This window comes from Montipora foliosa, chromosome 14 (assembly GCF_036669935.1).
Source record: "Montipora foliosa isolate CH-2021 chromosome 14, ASM3666993v2, whole genome shotgun sequence".
NCBI lineage: Eukaryota > Metazoa > Cnidaria > Anthozoa > Scleractinia > Acroporidae > Montipora > Montipora foliosa.
The window spans coordinates 18,519,070-18,538,542 of NC_090882.1; the positions used below are offsets into that span (position 1 = coordinate 18,519,070).

At 38.5% G+C, this 19,473-nt stretch overlaps 2 protein-coding genes across 7 annotated transcripts in view; both read right to left on the minus strand.

Moving 5' to 3' along the window:
* The window catches only part of LOC137985060 (uncharacterized), a 7,749-nt gene extending 550 nt beyond the window's left edge, over nucleotides 1-7,199 (minus strand). Inside the window, exons 1-4 of one of the 2 annotated variants that reach the window (XM_068832506.1) lie at nucleotides 6,964-7,199; nucleotides 1,909-2,152; nucleotides 1,399-1,506; nucleotides 1-679 (exon numbers count right to left, since the gene is read on the minus strand). The exon at nucleotides 1-679 is cut by the window's left edge and continues 550 nt beyond it. In XM_068832506.1, the coding sequence (XP_068688607.1) occupies nucleotides 1,421-1,506; nucleotides 1,909-2,152; nucleotides 6,964-7,008 (375 nt within the window). In that variant the 5' untranslated portion in view covers nucleotides 7,009-7,199 and the 3' untranslated portion in view covers nucleotides 1-679; nucleotides 1,399-1,420. Of the gene's footprint in view, nucleotides 680-1,394; nucleotides 1,507-1,908; nucleotides 2,153-6,963 lie in introns of both variants that reach the window. The other variant, XM_068832505.1, reaches the window with a different exon arrangement.
* A 4,462-nt stretch (nucleotides 7,200-11,661) lies between these two features.
* Nucleotides 11,662-16,300, minus strand: LOC137985061 (uncharacterized). Of its 5 annotated transcripts, none has more exons than XR_011119228.1 (5): nucleotides 16,282-16,300; nucleotides 14,531-14,643; nucleotides 12,969-13,211; nucleotides 12,696-12,788; nucleotides 11,662-12,038 (listed from the first exon to the last, which is right to left on the minus strand). XR_011119228.1 is itself a non-coding variant. In XM_068832509.1 (5 exons), exons 2-4 carry the CDS (start codon nucleotides 14,562-14,564, stop codon nucleotides 12,703-12,705), a joined length of 363 nt encoding a protein of 120 aa, XP_068688610.1. In that variant the 5' UTR covers nucleotides 14,565-14,643; nucleotides 16,258-16,276; the 3' UTR covers nucleotides 11,662-12,038; nucleotides 12,696-12,702. The 5 variants fall into 5 exon arrangements, 3 of the variants coding, with proteins under 3 accessions (XP_068688610.1, XP_068688609.1, XP_068688608.1); XR_011119227.1 differs by lacking the exon at nucleotides 16,282-16,300 and adding an exon at nucleotides 14,834-15,251 and having other exon boundaries at nucleotides 14,531-14,756; XM_068832509.1 differs by lacking the exon at nucleotides 16,282-16,300 and adding an exon at nucleotides 16,258-16,276.
* Nucleotides 16,301-19,473: the final 3,173 nt, after the last annotated feature.

The window sequence follows — 19,473 nt, forward strand, 5'->3', positions numbered from 1 at the left end:
TATGGCCCAATGCCGCACAAAAAGAGACCTCGGGTTAGGTTTTTCTCTATACAGACCTCCCGGCCGGTGCATAACATATGTATATACGTCACTTCGAACTCATCTGACATGGTGTCAACAGTATGACTTAGTCTCTCAACTATTTTAAAAAGGACTCTGGCACGAGAATCGTGCCCTAGGATGGGCCAGTCGTGAAGGGATCGACGAAGAAGCCACAAGAAAAATCGGGACTTACGAAAGTATACAATATCGACGAAGATGAAGAATCGGAATAGGAGGTTTTCACGTGACGTCATCGCCGCCATGTTGGAGGACAAAAACAAAAGATCTCTCATTATCTTCTTTTGTTCGTCCACCAGAAGTCGTACATTTCTCTATTGTTATTGGTGTCCCTAGAGGTTGGTTGAAAACGGCCTATAAGAAAGGAACTAAGGAATATGCCGTGACGTTGAACATTTTGAGTCGTCATCTTCGTGAAACAAGTGCATTGTGAAAAAATCTGAGTTCCCGTAGATCTCCGTCAATTAATTGCACAGAAAACTGACAAAACGCACTCCAGACTCCACGCTCCAGTTTATCAAGAAACAACTATTCACACAGAATCAAACGCTGGTCTTTTGTATTCAGTGAAACACTAATCCTCTCGAGGCGTACTGCATACTCTTCCCTTTAAATAATCCTGGTGATTAAGATGAAAATAGCACAGTTTTGTAATTCAAAAATATTCAAATTTAGTACACAGTAATGCTACGGCAAGTAAAGGGTCCCTCTTTAACGTTCATGAAATTTTCTAAGCCCCTCACAAGTTTGCAATCAGCAGCCAAGACATGGCACCTGAAGTTGTTTGCTTTCATTACCGTACGCCCCAAAGCCAAGTCAGGCATGCGCACAGCTTATCATAAGTGTATACCATAATATAAGGCTAAAGACGATTTAATGGCGTCACTGGGTGTTCATACATGCATCAGGGGCGTTTTAAGTAATTGGGAGCATAATCAAAGGTGGCTATTTCTTCGCTTTATTCTCAGGCTAATCATTTCCCGATTATTCCAAGTTTTTTCGGCTTGGAAATGTGCACTAACATTGGTATGCAAGGTGTTTTTGTTTTGAGAGAATGAAGGTTTATGTTGTCGGGTGATCATGTTCTCCACAAAACCTGAAATGTCGTATTTTCACATCGTTTTTTACGACGAGAACATCAAGAAAGTGTTACAAAATTTAAGGGGAAATTCATTTTTGCACGGTAGTGTTTGTATCCCTCGTCGTTGTGGTTAAAGCTCCTCGATGTTGCATTTCTCTCCGTTCTAACTTTTTTCTCTGCACGAAAAAAAATCGATTAACGACAGGTGCAGATTTTCAGCAATAACGCAAGCTCGAGTAAAAATGACGTTTACCTACAAACTGGTTCAAAAGCCGTTGGTCATCTGTCCGAATAGTAGGCTAGTGCGCATGCCCAGAAATAAATGACAAGACTGCATGATAATCCAGCCAATGGTGTGTACCAGGCTAAAAACAACAAAAAACAAACAAATAAAAACGGGATTAAGTAGGAAAATGACGTTGTGGCACCAACATTTTCCAATTCGCTATTTTGTCACATTTTCTGTATTCTCGTCACCAGAGCCTTGGGATCTAAGGCTCTGGGGAACTCTGTGTAGGAGAACATGCGCCGTATGGTTCTTATAGCCAAAAATCGGCGCCTGCTCACTAAGGTACTCGTGCTAACATGAAAGCACCAATTAGAGATGCTTTTGATTGTTCTTCACGAAAACCAATGAGAAGACACTTTGTTTCAGGGTTCCCCAGAGCTCTTCTCTCCGTCAGCCAAGAGAAGAGCTCTGGGGTCGAGATTGACAATTTCAGCTCAATTTATCATAATCGCGTTTAAATATAATTTCAATCACGTACCCATATTTCCCTTGTTTAATTCCCTTCTGTCTTCCCCGCTGTCAGTTTTCCGTTTGTTAAGGTGATCTTGTACGGTAAGAAAATGTGCTATGACTGGCCTGGATGATGGCAAACTCAGAGTTCGACGCTTCAAGCGAGAAGGGAAAAGGAATTGCTGAGTCTGTGATTTGGAGGAATAGGAGCGAGAGTTACGCAGGGATTCTTGGGACTCAGACATGACATTGGATGATTCGTAAAAGACACTCTGTGAGAGAAAAAAAACAAAATATATCGTTCTTTAGTTTCACTGGCCAGGTATTAGCTTTGATAACTTAAGCGAGCTCAGGTGACTTTTTAAGAAGTCTAACTGAAAGTGCAAGGGCCGATTATTTAAACGAAGTTTAGACAACGTTTATTGACCGACTGCAAAAATGGCCGCCACCAAATTATTCTTTTGTCTTTGTGTTAATTAGCCTAACTAGCCTCGTTCACACGCGTTAAATTGAACTGTAAAACGAGGCTAGTTAGGATAAGAGACCTTATCCACGATGGCTGCCATGTTGGATTTGCTATTGTCATGCAAATTAGCTACACACTTCTGAGGGGGCAAACAACACAAGTTCGAGAAGTTATAAAGAACATTTAAGCCACACAGATGATTCGTTTCACGTTCATTACACAAGTTACTTCCATGTTTTTTAGTGAAAAATGAGCAGATAACGAAGTAGAACGTCAAAATGTCAAAGGCAATCAAAAGATATAAAATTATTATAAAAGGTACTTACCGTAATTCTAAATTGTAAAATGCACTTTTAGTAATTTTATTTCAATATTTCGACGAGCTGATTTTCCGCAATTTGCCTTTTTTCCAATGTTTGCCCCCCAGCATAACACATGGCTAATTTGCATGACAATTTGAAAACCAACATGGCGGCTATCGTGAATAATTGTTTTAGTATAAATACACAGGTGATTATTTCAAAAGAGAGAAAAAAAAAAACATTTCAACGCGAAATCATCTTCACTTACAGTGGCAAAACGTCTACTGGCAGCCATTTTGTCCGTCGAGGTGATTATCCGCTGATAATCCGAGATAGCCAGCCAATGAGAGCGCGCGATTTTGTATAATCACCTGTGTATTTATACTAAACGCTGTTTACGATATCATCATGCATGGTCAGCCATTTTATAATGGAAGGACCACTGTGCTACAGACATTTAAGGAACTACGTCAATCGACGTTATGTACATGTTTGTCAAATTCGGCACCTAGTGATAGATTTAACGCATTAGAGTAATACGACGACGAAGACTTTCAAATGCGTTTTCGCCTTAGAAAGGATTTCGGACATTGACCTCGCAAAAATTTTGAATAAAGATCTTCAACTTCAAACAAGTAGAGGTCTGCCGCTCACACCAATGCAGCAAGTGCTTATTGCTTTGAGATTCTATGCAACAGGAACTTTCCAGAGGATTACGGCGATTTGTTTGGTGTTTCTGTATTTGCTGCATACCCAGTTTCAAAGGCTATAGCGAAACAAAAAGAACAATTCCTGTCATTCCCAGAGAACCTGGCTTACATCAAGAGAAAGTTTTATGCTGTTGCGCATGCGCACTTTCCAGGTGTAATCGAAGCCATCGATTGTAACCACATCAGGATCATTCTTCCAAACAAAAAAAATGCTATGGCATTTTTAAAAGGAAGCAGTCCACGCTCAAGCCGTTGGTGATAGCGATGCCTTTATTACTAAAATCGTAGCCCGCTGGCCTGGATCGACCCACGCATTTTTGAGAACAGCAAGATCCCAGGCAAACTAAGGGATAGTGCTGTTCATGGAATTCTTGTGGGTGACAGTGGATACGCTTGTAGAGCATCAAGGCGTTTCTACTAAACAAACTTTCAAACTGCATTTGTCTTCTAAAGTGCATCTTACTAACCAATAGAAACGTTGAACTTCTTAAAAAATGTTTTCTTCTTTCAGCGAGACAACTTGAAGGAAGGGAAAAGCTTGGGAAACTTAACAACAGTGCTAGCCATTGTATGTTTAATCGATTAGCTAATAATGTTATTTTAACTCGAATCGTGTGTGTCAACCGAACTTGTAACCACTGGCACTGATAAATATTGAAAGAAACACTTTGATCCATAGGTAGTTGTCTGAAAACAGGGTGGAGATCATTCTTCATCCACGTGCTATCAGAGCTGTGCTGCGCTATGCAATAATACACACTGTATGATCCCGAGGGAAACCTCGGGTCTTCAGGGATGTTACGCAAACATCAGGACTCTCCAGACATTGAGTGCTTTGTTATATATTTAGACTTTCCCTCCAACAGTTGCAGCAAAACATCCGGCGGAGGAAACAACTTCGGAATTGTATCCCGGTCGGGATACATTTGAATTTGATTAGGGGCACGTGACCAAGCATCAACCAATCACAGTGCTCATTTTGTTGAGTGAAAGTCCAGTAATTGGTTCGTTGCATTTAAGGGCCCACAGACGGATTTTTCGGGCGTTGCTAAGGAAGTGAAATGTTACTTCCGGTGACTGACGTCATCATATCATGAGCTGACAAGAAAACCCACTCACAAGCAAAAGTCACCGCACAAACTGTTGTTTCAATCGAAGGTTTATCCTCGCCCTTCCTCGCGCTCGTTCACAGATCAACTGCGCATGCGTAAACGAACGGACTTCCGGTTTGAGAAAAAAGCTAAATTTCCGGTGGTTTTAAATTGAATTAAATTTTTTTTTACATGATACGTTTCACCCCCAAATACAGAATATAGCTAAGCATTGATTTTTTAAAATCATCTTTTTTGAAAAAGTTATGGGTATTTCAGTATCGTTTAAAAACGATATCAGTATCTTTAAAAAGAACATTTTTCAAAATAAAAAGAAAACCATGCTTGGCTGGATGCAAAAACGGATACAAATAATCAAACCATCAATTAAATACCCAAATTGCATAGCACAGAGACAAATTTAGAGTTTTCTTTTATCGGTCACGTGACCATGGGCGTGGTGTGATGACGTCATATTTAGGGTCATTGGCTTACAAAAGTTGGAAACTGACCAAAATAATGCCAAATTCTCTCAAATTACTTAACCATTACATCCTTAGCAACGCACCCCAAAAAATACGTCAGTGGGCCCTTAATTACTTGTTTATAGCCTGCTCGCAGGCGGTAGATGTTGTTGTGGCCGCGAATCACGTATCAGACGCCATATTGGAAGAGCGGTGGATAGGTCTGGGCCGGGTGGCCAGAACGACAGGGTGGGGGGCGGGAACGAGAGGGAAAGAAAAATAAAACGAGGTATTGCCCACTCGTCCCAGACCTTCCGACTTTCACACGTCCAATATGGCGACCGAAATACAAATTACCGCCTGCAAGCAGGCTGACTTGTTTGTTATTTACAAGACTTTGCAATTTTCCTTACTTTGGAATTTTGCATTATCTTACAAAAAACGTCCCATTCATTCATTTGTCAGTTCGTTTCCTCGTTCGTTCATTCGTTTATCCATTCACGAAAAAATTCCAATTTATAAGTAACTGAATCGTACACTTGCAAGTCACTCAAGGTTGACGAGCTGTCTTCATGTTTGCAGCAAAGGTAACATTTTATGATCACACAAAGTAACTTTATAGCGATAAGGAAAAACCTAATTTGCTTTTACTTCCAACACACACATGAATGTGCTACTGCAAAACTAGTTTCGTCTACAGACCTCGTAAATTGGTAGCCATATTTATACTAAGAACAATGTGGCTATATACCAACTCTCTGGGTTCGACAAACAGAATTTCGCAAAGACAAAGTAACTTTGTTTCCGGTAAAGACAACTGACTGAAGGGCCCAAACAATCATCAATCGGTTGGACTAAGTGCCAGATAAACGCTGGAGGCTGTGAAATGTCAGGAAGCGCAGCATGGAGAACATTTGGATCATCATAACCTTCTGATATCAACAAGAAATCTTATGGAATCTTAAGTTAAATCCCTTGAATAAATTAAAGCGGTGTCTTATGAGGACATACTTCAATCTTTCAATTTCTCGAGGAAACGATACCAAAAGGAATTTTTTTCTGTTGATTCGTGTCGTTTTGAATTGTAATTTTTTTTTACATTGTTTCATTTCTTAGTTGTCAGTATTTTATTTCCCAAGTCTTTTAGTCCTTTGTTTCAACGGAAGTAAGTTGATGTAATATAGAATGGAGCTTCACAATTTTTTCGTAAAAAAGTATTGATCACAATTTCTTCGTAAAAAAAAGACCTCGACCAATTAGTGGATATTTCCGGACAGTGTTATACTGTATTAATTTTAAGGTGAAAATTAAACAAATATTTATGATATTCTCTAAGACCGTTCAAGCCCCGGAAATCGTAATCACGTCAATTGTCAACCTCATCCTGGTTTATTTTTTGCGGGTTTGTTAAAGAAAACAGTCGCCAATCATTTTCACGTCAAGTTCTGTTTTAAATCAAAATGTCAGAGAAATGCTCTCACGAGAAAGAGCCCAGTAATTTGTAGAAACGTGATAAGTGTTCCTAGAGCGCACAGGGGAACCATTTTTCTTCATATCAAACACCTCTAAAATGAACACACCTTATTAACGCACCTTTCAGTGTGACAGATCAATGCTATTTACACTAGTGCTGATTGCTCCAAGATTTATGAGCCTACCGGATGAAGCGGTCAAAGTCATGGGTTTTGTTTGTCTGTCAGTCATTAATTCCCAATTACCTCCTATGCAACGGCTGTTTTTCAGTTTATCGAACGGATGTTTTTAATAGAATTTAAATTTTCTCTAGGCTAACTAGTAACTTAGCTCAGCTGAAATATTTGTGAAAAATAAAATGCCATAGGTCAACTCATATGAAATACGGAAATACCAACGAAATTTAATCCTACTTGCTATTGTCTTTGCTATTGTCCAGGCACCTCAACATCAAATAATTCGAGTCACAAATGATCCAAGTCATTGAAATCTGATTTAAGCATCTACTCATCGCGAGAAATTGATCCGTTGCTACCCGCTTTATACTAGTATAAAAATAAACAAGAAAATGACTCACACTCGTCTGTTCTTCTTGTTGATCTGGAAGAACTCTTGATGACATCTTTAGACTTGAGATTGTGGAGTGTTTTTTCTTTGTGTTGATAACTCACTGAACTTCATACATTTCTGAACACATCTAAACGTTATACTTTCATTCTATAACAATGACACGCTCGTATCACAGTGGACAAACGTGAACTATTCACGGAGATGTTGAACTCAAACTGATAACTTACCGTGAAATGAAATCTTATACTTTAAATGAACACTAATAACCCTTCTTCTCTAACGTCATACCTCTGTGGATTAACCTTTGACGTTTCCTTCAAGTTTAATATCTATGAAATGATCCTAAATAATGCCGAGAAGCATGTCCAAAGTAAACAAGGTTTTATTTGTGGATCCCAGAAATGCCGGAATTAATCAATATTGTGACCAGTGGCACTCTCAGATTAATCTGACCGAAATCTTACTCTCAACAGTAACAGAAGTTATAATTATGACCTCCTGATTAAGACAGTCCTGGACAAAATTTATTGGCATCTACTACCCTTTGCGTTCAATAATTCCATTTTTATTCTCTTTTTTTTTGTCAGTTTAATGTTAAATATATCGAGAAATATGGAAGGGAAATGAGTTCTTCGTGGACTTAAATTTCTCCCTCCTCAGTCAGTCTTACGTTTATCAAAAAAAAAAGCTATAAAATAAATGTTATGGATGATACTGAGGCCGAATTTATTTGATCGTTTACATATAAAAAGTCCAATCTCTTCCCAGTTCCTTGTTATTTACTGACAGAGAAAGAAGACACGCCCAAATGAACAAGAGAAGACTGGCTAATAATCCAATGATTGGATTGACCCAACCTGGAAGAAAACGAAAATGGTCCAAAGATTAGTAAGCTACCACAGGACACCCAAGACTGGATTGTCAAATGCGCAATAGCCCACTTGTGATGTATTAAAATTCAGTCCTAAACCAAAGGCATCATCTTGAGGCTCTGGGGAATAAATGTAAGAATTTGTATGAGTTTATTCCTCAGAAACTCGAGATGGTTCCTTTTGTTTAGGACTGGATTTTAATATATCGAAAGTGGGCGTTATCATGATGTTACGTTCGTATTGTAAGTGAAGCGCAAAGACGTGATGCAGTCAATGAGTTGACAGAAGTAAATTGACCAGCATCGAAGGGAAATTTGATAGACACCATTTCAAGTGTTAGGCTTCACCTCAGAGCGAATACCACTCTCTCTAAGGAAGGGATTAAATTCGGTGGTCAATTCATTTGATGAAAAAAAGAAAATTTCTCCTTCTCGACATAAACCATCATAAGGCGGATCATCTTGCTTATTAGAGGACAGTGCATTAATTTAACCTTTTAGCACTTTGTTGAGAACGAAAGCTCTCTCATGGCGGACTCAAGTGCTATGGCGTACTACTGATCTCTGGATCATGGCCAGTGCATTGTTTATAATTGAACAATCCCAACTTTGATTTTACTTACATGGTACAGTTTTATCAATCAGCAGTCGCAAGTGCAACTTGCCTCGAAAAAACATATGTCCGTTTCAGTTCTGACATAGCTGTTTTTCGTATAACCTTAATTTGCATCATTTCTATATAAACGGCATGTACGTTGTTCCGGTGGGAAATGACGAGAGCCGGAGACTTTGTGGTATAGGCGAGAGGTAAGTTAAAAAAGGCCAGGATTTTAAAAAGAGATTGGACCCAACTGCAGCTTGCCCCTTGCGGGAAACTCACGACTAGTAAGCCAGGAACAATATTTGGGTCTCAGTTTTCCATTCACGGTTTTTGTCCCTTCATACGCAGGATTAAGCGGGTTTACTGTACATTGCTCAGCTAAACCCTAGAGAGGGAATGGGCTACAAAAAGCTGAAGTTATACGGTTCGCCATCGTCTGGATGTTAGATTCTGGATAGTAATTGGAAAAGTTTCTCCTAATTAGGTTTAACTACAGCATACCGATTTCATAACTGTCGGAATAGCTTGGTTGATGCTGTTGTTGTTGTTGTTGTATTAATTCTTCTTCCGGGTGCTGTTCACCATTCAGTTGGGAACTTTCAGGATTTTCTGCAATGACCGGAGGAATCATCGGCTTCTCTCGGTCTGGAAGACTCAACGTTCTTCTGGAGCGATGGGCTCCAAGAGGCGGAGGGGGACCGAATGAATTGCTTCTAAAGGTGCGCGTTTGAAATTTGTTTTTTTGTATGGAAAATGTGGTGCGGTCAGACATGATTTACCAGATCCAGTTGGTAATTGATCTCTGAAAAGAATATTCGTAAGAACATTTATACTTAAAGCTTTATAGGTGATTTGCAACCAATCTCTAGAGACCAAGATCATAAAGGTACAATGCACTAACATTAACACAACGGTGATAACGTGAACTGAAACCCACCAATTCTAATTTCCTTTGACAGTTTCAACATAAAAACTGATGCCTATTTCTCAAGCATGTACCCTGCGAAAAGTTGGTTTCTCCTACGCTTCCCGACAGAGAAACCACTGTCCGCAACTGTTCGATTTTCCATCGAGCGTGCGCGAGTTACGTAACGCCCCACGTGACGTATGCTTGTCTCTTTTGAGTAACAGAAACACCATACCATGTCCCGAGGGAAGCACAGCCAATGTATCTTTACCTAGCTTTCGAAAAAAAGGAAAGAGCCTGCTTTTGCTCTTGTCTAAGTTCAAATATTTCTTGGGACTTTTAGTCCTTCCAGAACGGTCTAGATGCCATATTGATCACTACAGTAGCGGACTCGCGTTAACAAAGCAGTTATGAACTTGAACGCATGCGCAAGTACCAAAACAGGTTTACAAAGTAGATAAGTTCTTCCGCTTCATTTCATCAGTTCACTCGACCGTGGCTCTGGACGGTGGCTCGCTCAAAGAAACTAATTAACGGTTGCTCGCAGTTTCTCTCTCGGGAAGCGTCCCAGGAGAAACCAACTGCTCGCAGGGTACACGCATGTGTTTTCGTATTTTGATTAAAAAATGTCAGCTGAACCAGTTTCTTGTGGTGATCTATTCTGTAGTTAACAAAAGATATTTTACAGTAATTTATTACGAGAAAAACTACAGTAAAACGTTTTTTCTACTTTTGTCCGATTATCAAATATATATATCTCTGAAGCTATTCATATGATAAATTTTGACATCAGCGTGTGTGATAACATCTGTATTTACCATTAATGACGTCATAGAGTGGAATGACTATTGGGTTTGAGTGAGAACACAACACATATGAATAATTAATAACATTGTACCAAGATTTTTTTTAAAAAGGCTAAAAATTTGGTTTAGCGTTGGGAGAGGTAACAATGCCTTTTTAAATAATGCCGTTGCCGCGGAATTCTGAAAACAGCATGAACAAGCTAAGATGAGTCTCTGACTTGTGCAAAATTCATTCCGTTTCATTTGCTATGATTTTTTTCATTTAGACTTCACAGTTAAAAAAAAAAAGGATTGAAATCCATTCACAGTTTCTCCAGCAAAGCACTGAATAAATAATGTGTTTAATTTATAAGAAACAAAGGTTTTGTTGGCCAACAGAGGCTGGCGTCTCTTTGTCCAAAAATCGAAAAAATTAACATCTTGCGTTCAAGTCGGATGATACAATTGCAATATCGCGTATTTTTTAAACACAAAAGGAAGTATCCCTCAAAACCATTTAGTTGGTTTCGTTTCTTGGTGTAAGAAAATCCAAGCGAACATAGCAGTTAACATATTTTATTTTGAAAGCAAATTTAGATGAAATGAAAGTTTCTTTGCTGCAAGGCAAAAATACTTCATTCGTAAACATTTACTCACCACAAAAAGGCTTTACGAAGTCCTGGAAATCGGATCAGCTTGCTTAAAGGGCATTAAATTAAAGTTTCCTAGCAATCAAGGACAACCATTTTATCAACTGAAGGCTAAAAGGTGAAGACCATATGTTTTGCTATGAATAATATTCGGGCGAGCGAGAAGTGATAACGCAGTTCAATTGCATACAAACAAATCAGTATTCCCATCTAATCATTGTCAAGTATAATTGACATATTTTCTGGAACGATCAATGTAGCATATTATCTTAGTCTCTTTCTAAGTTCTGATAATAAAACGTTCGACGAAACTTTGGCATGTTTCACTTTGAGATGGACTTCAATAAAGGCGTCATGCGCTCCAACGAAGCACTAACGATCGAAACATCAGCTAAAAAAATTAATTTAATTTATCAACTCATTTCATACAACCAAACTTTCGTATTTCATCCCCTCCGACGCAGCACCACAGCTTCTTTGAAAACCATTCCTTTCATTGGTCCAAAAAAGGTAATTGTTTGTGGTTGCATACGGTTAGAAACCTTTCCGTGACAAATGGGTCTAAAAACGTATCTATCTATATATAAGTAGTATCCGTAGAAGATTTTAAACGGGTTTTAATTTTAGTCCACGGTACAGTGATTCTACTTCACTTAGCTTAAGATTCCAAACAATGTATATCAAAAAATTTTTTCTTGCTGCATGCATTTAATTAAGTCCCAGGGATGAAAAAACAGTTAACAAACCCTTTCTTTTAAAGCAATTACTATTATTAGTAACACGATCGAGTAGTAAGAGCTATACTTTCGATAAAAAACCTTTCAAAATAGCGTCTTGCATTGTTAGTTACTAATCTCTCTTTTTTAACTTAATCAAAAACATAAGACAAACAGCGGCTCTCTCTTTTATTGCGAACTGAGGGTTTCCCATGTATAAATTAAGTTAGGGTCAATAACATTATCAAATACAAACTCGGCACAGTTGAAAACCACCTCGGATTGTAGTTCATTCTCCATTGCTTACAAGATGAAATTAAAAACATCGCCCTCGGCTTGGGAAATCGTATTTTTTTTCTCAAACGCTAATTTTCACGACCACTTCTTCCTCAGTTGATTTGAAAACCACCACAATCAAACTGAGGTCTTTCCCACTAATTTGATCTTATGTCCATTGAACCGGTTGCTTTTCTTGATTTTTGTTTTCTTTCGGTGTTTCAGTCTCTCTTTGGGTGGTCCTTGAATGCAATGGACATCAGGCGACCAGAAAACCTGAAAAGATTGCGTAAAATCAAATTTCGTGCCAAAAATATAAAACAACAAGAGGCTGTGTAGGCCTTCATTCAGGTTTCCAAGGTTTTTCAGATGTTTTTGCTCAAGGGCAGAGATGGTTTGTCAATTTCTTTACGGAGCCTGGACGCTAGCGCCTGCTCAAAAACCCCAGAAGTTAGCCGGGTTTGTCGAGCCAGCAGACAACAAGGGAACTTTCTCACTCAGGCCCGAAGAGCGAGTACTTAATTTTCTTTTATCAGTCTCGCGTTCAGCTTTAGCTCGATAGTGACAGAATTTTGCTGCCCTTTCGTTCCTTTGCAGCATAAACCCAGTGCCTAAACATTAGAAAATGGTACAAGAAAGGAATCTAAGACAGAGAGAAACAGTGCAACCGGAGATAAAGAAGTCTCGATTTTTCAAAACTAACAAGAATTGCCGAGTGCGATAAAGTTTTGATCAGAGAGGAAGTATCATGGTGCCATGATTCAGAAGTGAGTTTTCAACAAAACCTTGTCACCTCAAAAATCGACAACTGTCTACTTTTATTTACCCGAATTGTTCGGTGCTTTACCAAAATTTCTTAAGCAACTTTCAGGATTTTAAATTAAGGATTATCAACCACTTTATAAATTCAATCTCTGCGAATGTCATACTTACCATCAAATTAGCTTGTTGCATAATAGGCCAACGCGCATGACCAGAAGTACATCACAAGACTGCAGGATAATCCCAGGACTGGGGTGTACCAAGCTGATACGAAAAGAAAAAAGATAAGAACGTTTTTTATTAATCTCATGTGTACATTTTTCACATTTCATTAGTTGAATCTTCCTGCAATTTTAACCATAACATCAGTGGGACTTGGGTTAGCTCTAAAGTGATCAATCTACTCTCACCAAATTGGCAAATGAGGTGATACGGCTTACTTACCCATACAGCTCATGTCATCAGAAATGGCTGAATGGTTGTGCCTATCTTCGTCACCGCGGAAATTTTCGTCCTGGTCGTAGCAACGTTGAATGTTAATCACCGGCGGAATGATAGCCTTGTTGGGGAGACTCAAGGTTCGCTTTGAACGCTGGGTGAGCAAACTTGGTTGAGTGATTGGCTTGAGAGAATGGGAACGCGTGTTTCGCGACCTTTCAACGATTGACATGACACCAATTCGACCAGCTGTAAAGAAGCAATACTTTCAGTTAATTTTTACAGTTGACTTCGGGTTTTGCGGAATCCGCGCTGTTGCAAACAACATATAGAGATAAATCTCCGGTGAAAATTACATCGAATTGTTCGGAAAAACTGGTTTTTTTTTCTTTCTTTTTCTACGCGGCTTTAATCCGTACAAGATATACAGGTACACACACACCGTGATACACACATATACATAGCCTGGGGGTTGTATACAGAAACGCCACACTGGCTCTTATAAGTAATAAATTGCAGAAGAGCTTTGAAGTTTGGAAAAACTTTCCGTAAATTCAGATTTATGTACTTCTAGGTACTGTCGTCCCAAACTACTTTTTTTTTTGTTCCACTTTCGTTTCAGAACACCTTGGATACATTGAGTCCTTTATTCCTCATTGCACGATCGTTTGTCATTATTTAAGCGAATGTGAAGATGTGGGAAGCACTTCTAAGTGGTATAGTTTTACTATCGAAAGTTGTGACATCAATTTAGTTTTTACCCTTCGACTGATCTTCACGATAATGCAAAAGAAATGTTACCTAAGATTTAGAATTAATATGAAGTTCGTGGTCCTTAAGCAACAAGGCAAAAACATAGTGGCACTTTTAAACTTGAAGTCAAGTTGTTGTTATCGCTATAGTGTTTCCTAGAACAGTCCCGAGGGTTTTTAACCTCGAGGGTGTTCGATCATGACGATTATTAATCGCTTGAGTGTCTCGGTGGAGTTTGCCAAACCGCCACTTCATTGCAGAGAGCGCTTCTTAGTTGAGTCGAGTTATAAACACAGACAAAACTGAACCAGACCACAAATCTGTACTGAAACAATATTATCAAAAGCTGAGAGCATGTTCTGCAATAGTCCCCATGCATATTTTCCCTTAGCTCTTTCGCAGTGTAGCTGTTCACTTCTGATGTCATGACTAAACGTAATAATTATCACTGACTGACCTCAGTTCTTTGCCTGATTGGATTAAAGCGCTCACAGCTGTAATTGCCTGCTTTGTGACTGAAAGACTGACTGACCTGTTTATTTGAAATTGATCATCTTTGGGATTCAAGTGCAAGAACGACTCAAAATCCTCTCATCGAATTATGCTGCGGACCTAAATATATATCGAGTACGTTTCTATGTATAATTGAATGCATCGTCGCCGATCTTTTAGGTGGCCATATTTCTTGATTACTCTTTCTTCCTCACCAGCTTTTCTGTCACTGGCAGTCTGACATACGAGTCACCTAATTAAGCGATTGACTGAATATCCTTGAAACTTATGAATGACTTTGAGCAGGTGGTACATTGACTTACCTGCAGACTGATTTATGGGACTTTTTATCATCATCTCGCACAAGGCAATAACCAGCTAGTAGTTGTCCGTCATCGAAGACTTCAGTTAGTCACTTGCTGGGCCGATTAGCAAACTAAATTAACCAAACCGTCAATTGAGTAAGCGATCCAGACGTGTATGCTTAACCCTTTTTAACTGACGCACGACATAACGTCAGTTACGCTCCTTTACCGTAGGATATTTGCCCTAACAAATACAATGAATTTTAATCTATCATGGCACAAGACCATTGAGGCAGTATCACAAATTCTTCCAAAACAAACCCCTTAATTTGAATGCTTGTTGATCTGGTATAATGACTTTAAAAGTCATCTCATTCTCTGACTACTGCAGCCAATTGCGTAACTGACCAAGACGAACTCACTGACCAAGCGACCGTTTCCTAAGAGCTACCATAAAGTCACTGACTTGACAAACTTTGAAATTCACATTTATCGTGTTTAACATGGCGAAGCGTGAAACACAATAAGTACAATATGACGCACGTCAAGTGCGTGATAGTGATTTGAATAACAAATCACAGGACAATGACTTGAAATTCATGAAGTTTTCAATCAAATGACGAAGTTTAATATTGCTGTTCCGCAGTCCTGGCAGTTTTCAGATGATTCTCAAGGACAAATAAAATTTGAATTCCTCTTGCCGAGGACTGAATTTTACTCTTCGAGTGAAACACTGAATTAATGCCAGCCATCTTATCTGCTACATTAAAGGTTCTATTTTAAACTTGCGTAGGTTCACTTAAGATTAGTCCACGGCATATTGGCACATTGCCTCCGGGCTTAAAATCATGACTAACTCAGTAACGATTGGCTATCACCCTTATTACGTAATAACTAAAGGTTGATAACTTGAAGAGTAAAACTAAAAGATATGCGAGGTAACTCTAAACTAACTACTTCACTAAATCTCTTATGACGAACGATTTAACTACCATGCAGAAGCCCTCTGCCGTAGAAAATTTGGCGAAAGAATATTGGGCTAATGGCAGCATCTACAAGATTTCGGCTTTGCTTTAAGTCAGTTTTCATATCATATCATCATATCATATCATATATCTTTATTTACCCTCGGATTTTTAGAGTAGCTTGGTGTAGCTAATATCTCCGAGCATTTACCCTCCCAACCATGATACACCACAGAAGACAGACCACAACACCGGGAACTACATGCCCTACTCTTTGCGACAAGTGTGCGGGTTCTTTTACGTCCCACAGGATTATGAACATTGAAGGGTTGTGAGACGGGACCTCCGGCTTATCGTCCTTATCCGAGAAGACTAGAGAGTCTAACCATTTGCAGATGTAATTACAAAGGCAACATTTTCTCCTCACTTATTTAAAGACCCTGAGTGTTGGTCCGGCCGGAGTTGAACTCACGACCTCCCGCGTAACAGCCCGGTGCTCAACCAACTGAGCCACCGGTGCGCGGTGTAGTTTTGTATCTGGCCCGTTCAAGATAAAATGTACTCGTGTTTCCGCATTCGAACATTTACCCTAATCATAGAGTTAAAAGCACATACACGTACACATACCTCAGAACACAAAGGGCTCGAAAAAAAGGCTTTCAAAGGCAATATTGAGCAATAGAAAGCGTTTCAGTGAACTTAAGGTCCAAATATCTCGTTGTGGCCTTGTGAGTAGAAATGAAACGCGCTTAAATCTGCTTTAAAAACTTGTGAACATACCTTTTTGCAAAATTCAGACCTTACCGAAATTTAGTTAACACTGAACAGAGTTAGTTCTCGTTTCCCTCCGTGGAAGCATTGAACAAACTCTCCTTTTTCACGGAAGATACATGTATATATGTTTTCGTCAATTTTCCGCTTTTCAAAAATTTGTCGACTATGTGGCTGATTTCTGTGCAAATAAATTTAAAAATATGTCATTGTTTTTGATAAGAGCAGCTTGAGGGGTTTGTTTTATTGAAACAATTCAAAATCCGTCTTCTAAGAGCGTACGATTAACGTAAGTTCCGCAACAAAAAAGATTCGTAGGACGTCACAACGCCACTGTTTCCGGAGAACAGGCGCTTTGCTAATGATGCAGGGTTCAATTTTTGCAATTCAATTAAAACTTATGTTGAGTATTCTATTCATTTATTCAATGTGGGGTTGAAAAACGGTGGATTATTTGAGAATGACATTCACTAAATGAACTGAGATCTACGGTTTCTGACGTTTTACAACCACCTGTTTTTCCAAAGTAAATGCGTAGATTTTGACCGAATTCAAACGATCTCAATTTCTCTACAATTTGGTTTATTTTGACTGCGAACACAAGTACTGAGGTTGTTTTCGTGGAGTATTACGGAAAATTTTAAGCTGCAATGGCCGTAAAGGATTTGATTTCAAAACGGGCATTTAAATTAATCATGCAAATTAAAATTGACAAGAGGCCGGGGCTTATGAACCGTCTGCAGTTCATTTTATAACGTTTCTCTCTGCTGGTTAAATGATATAAATGAGACTGTTTCATTTTGAAAATCCACAATGATGTTAGATAGGTTCGACACAGCCCATATTCTCATAATATTTCTTCAATTTTAGCTGTGATGTGCCCCCAACTTCGTATTGTATATGAACCGTTACGGCATCCCGAAACCGTGGAACCATTCGTTTTGACCAACTAACCTAAGCTTTTTTATTACTTCAATACCTTATATATTGGTTCATTTGATAGATAAGGCTTAGATGAATACCTCGATATAAACTGCATGCGTTGATATCATATATTGATTTAATCAAGCCTCCTGGCGCTAAAAAGACGATATAGCGTGAAGCTACTCACGTTTCAAAAGAGATCAATGCTGGATTTCTCTCTATATGTTCCCTGCTTATAACAAAATCCCTTACTACTTTGAGCCACGATATAATAAACGAAATTTAAAAACTTTTAATTCAAAGTTCTTACAAGTACCATTATGAAACCTATCGTCGGATAGCAATGAGCCTGAACCACTGATCCGCAGTCATAGTGGGTCTTCAAGTTATGGGTGACTGAAACATAACTGAAAGAGCTGTTTTGGCTAAAGCCGAAAGTAAGACTAAAAATACTAGCTGTAAACGTTACCGTGGATTAAATCTAAATACACTTATTGCGAACAACGAGCCATGCAACTAAAGATTATGTAACTTTTAAAGGGATTGGAAATTCCAGCTCAAGCAATACTTTTGTTCTATTGGTATTCTTTAATTCCTTTTTGAAACAAAACTTGAAGTTACTCTTTACCTCGATCGATAAACAAACAAGCGCAAAGTCACGTTGATAAAATCGTTTGTGTAAAAGGCTGTGTTTGTCCAGATACTGTTTGTACATGCAAATTTTCTTTTAAAACAACCTTGCAGCTATCTCTAGTTTTTCCGTAAGCTTCGTCATTTGTTGCTTTTAGTCAGTTGAAAGCAAAAAATATATAGTATCGGCTGTAGACCAATGATCAAACAACTCAATAAACTATTGTTTAATAAAAGCAAATTAAATTCTTAACCTTACTGAATCTTTGTTTAAATTGAGCCGCGAAAAATTGTCTTGCGAAACCACGCGTACGATTGATTATAACAAAAAGGGAAGCTTATTGTCAAGAGATACTTGTAAAATCTTAAGAATGAATAGTTCAGTGAAAGACTAGTACTAGCTTGATGAAGTCGCAACATATCAGAAATACCATACCTTGACTTTACAGCCAATTTTAGCCATCAAAACAAAAGAATATTTTTCTCAAAGAAATTTCAGGGGAATTCTTGACAATAAAGTCAATACTTCTCATTCTTGCATTTTAGACGCTTGGAACATATTAAGTGAGAAGGCCGGTATAATTGTTTTTTCTTGGGCTATCAACTTTCCAAGTAGAAAAACACAATTCCAAGCCGGATTACCACAAAGACATCATAATTCTGGAGTGAGTATTAAATCCCTGAATTACCCGGCTTTGTCACACTGCATTTTCTTTTTTTCTTTTTCCTTGTAGTAAATTGGTTCCGTCGTCGGCAAACTTAACGAAAGGTTTCGCAATAATTCTGAGAACGTAAATGTCAGTCAATTTTTTTAAATGTCAGTCTTCAATACGTTTTCGTAATGAATTATATAACGATAGCATCGCAACCGTAATTGTATCGGCGTCTTTGCTTTTTATGTCACAATTTGCACTTGCTTGCTTATTGCGCAATCGTAACATTCTGAGTCGTCTATTTGTTTTCTTCTTCTTCTTCTTCTTCTTCTTCTTTTAATGTTTTTTCACAGACGTTTATGTGCTGAAAACTTGTTTCAGTCATGGCCGCTTTGCGACGTGTACACTGAACCCCAGTTGACCGTCAGATTTATTTTTTTTTGCTGGCTATAAAAGTTAACTGCTGTCACCGCTGAAGAGTTGCAAGGTTGGTGTTCACAAGAGTTAACTGATGTCAACGGAAAATAACTAGCCAGTATGACTTAAACCGTTAAAGATAAAAGAGGGAAGAAACAAGCTAGCAAGTGTTTGAAAAAATCTCACCGCGAATAAGGTCCAATAGTTTGTGCTGATGAGCGAGTCCTGTTTGATTCCACACTCCGCTATATTTAAAAGTGAATGACAGCTTTTCAGCAAAGATTTTATTTTTTGAATATAAATAAGTTAACACGTTGAAGACTGTGTTTTATTGACAGCGAGTAAATGCTTTCTTGTTTGAAGACAATATAATCCGCGGTAATCCATATCTAGATGTTAATGAGACACAAACACATTTATCCCACTTTAGCGAGGTTCTATGCGCAAAAAAAAAGTTAAACGCTATGAGAAGTCGAAAAGAAACTCAATGGCCTTTTAAATAGGATGTGTTTTAAAACTGTCAAGAAATGTCAAATTGCTCGTCGCTCATTGAAAGGTAAAGAAACCTGTCGCCTACATAAAAATTAATTTTCGAGTCAGT

What these genes read in the sequence shown, in the direction of transcription:
- LOC137985061 (XM_068832509.1), bottom strand. Translation starts at nt 14,564, where the DNA reads ATGATGATAAAAAGTCCCATAAATCAGTCTGCAG. An exon ending in TCCCATAAATCAGTCTGCAG is followed by an intron (nt 13,212 to 14,530) that starts GTAAGTCAATGT and finishes GCTTCTTTACAG; the next exon opens with CTGGTCGAATTGGTGTCATG. An exon ending in TGATGACATGAGCTGTATGG is followed by an intron (nt 12,789 to 12,968) that starts GTAAGTAAGCCG and finishes TTTTCGTATCAG; the next exon opens with CTTGGTACACCCCAGTCCTG.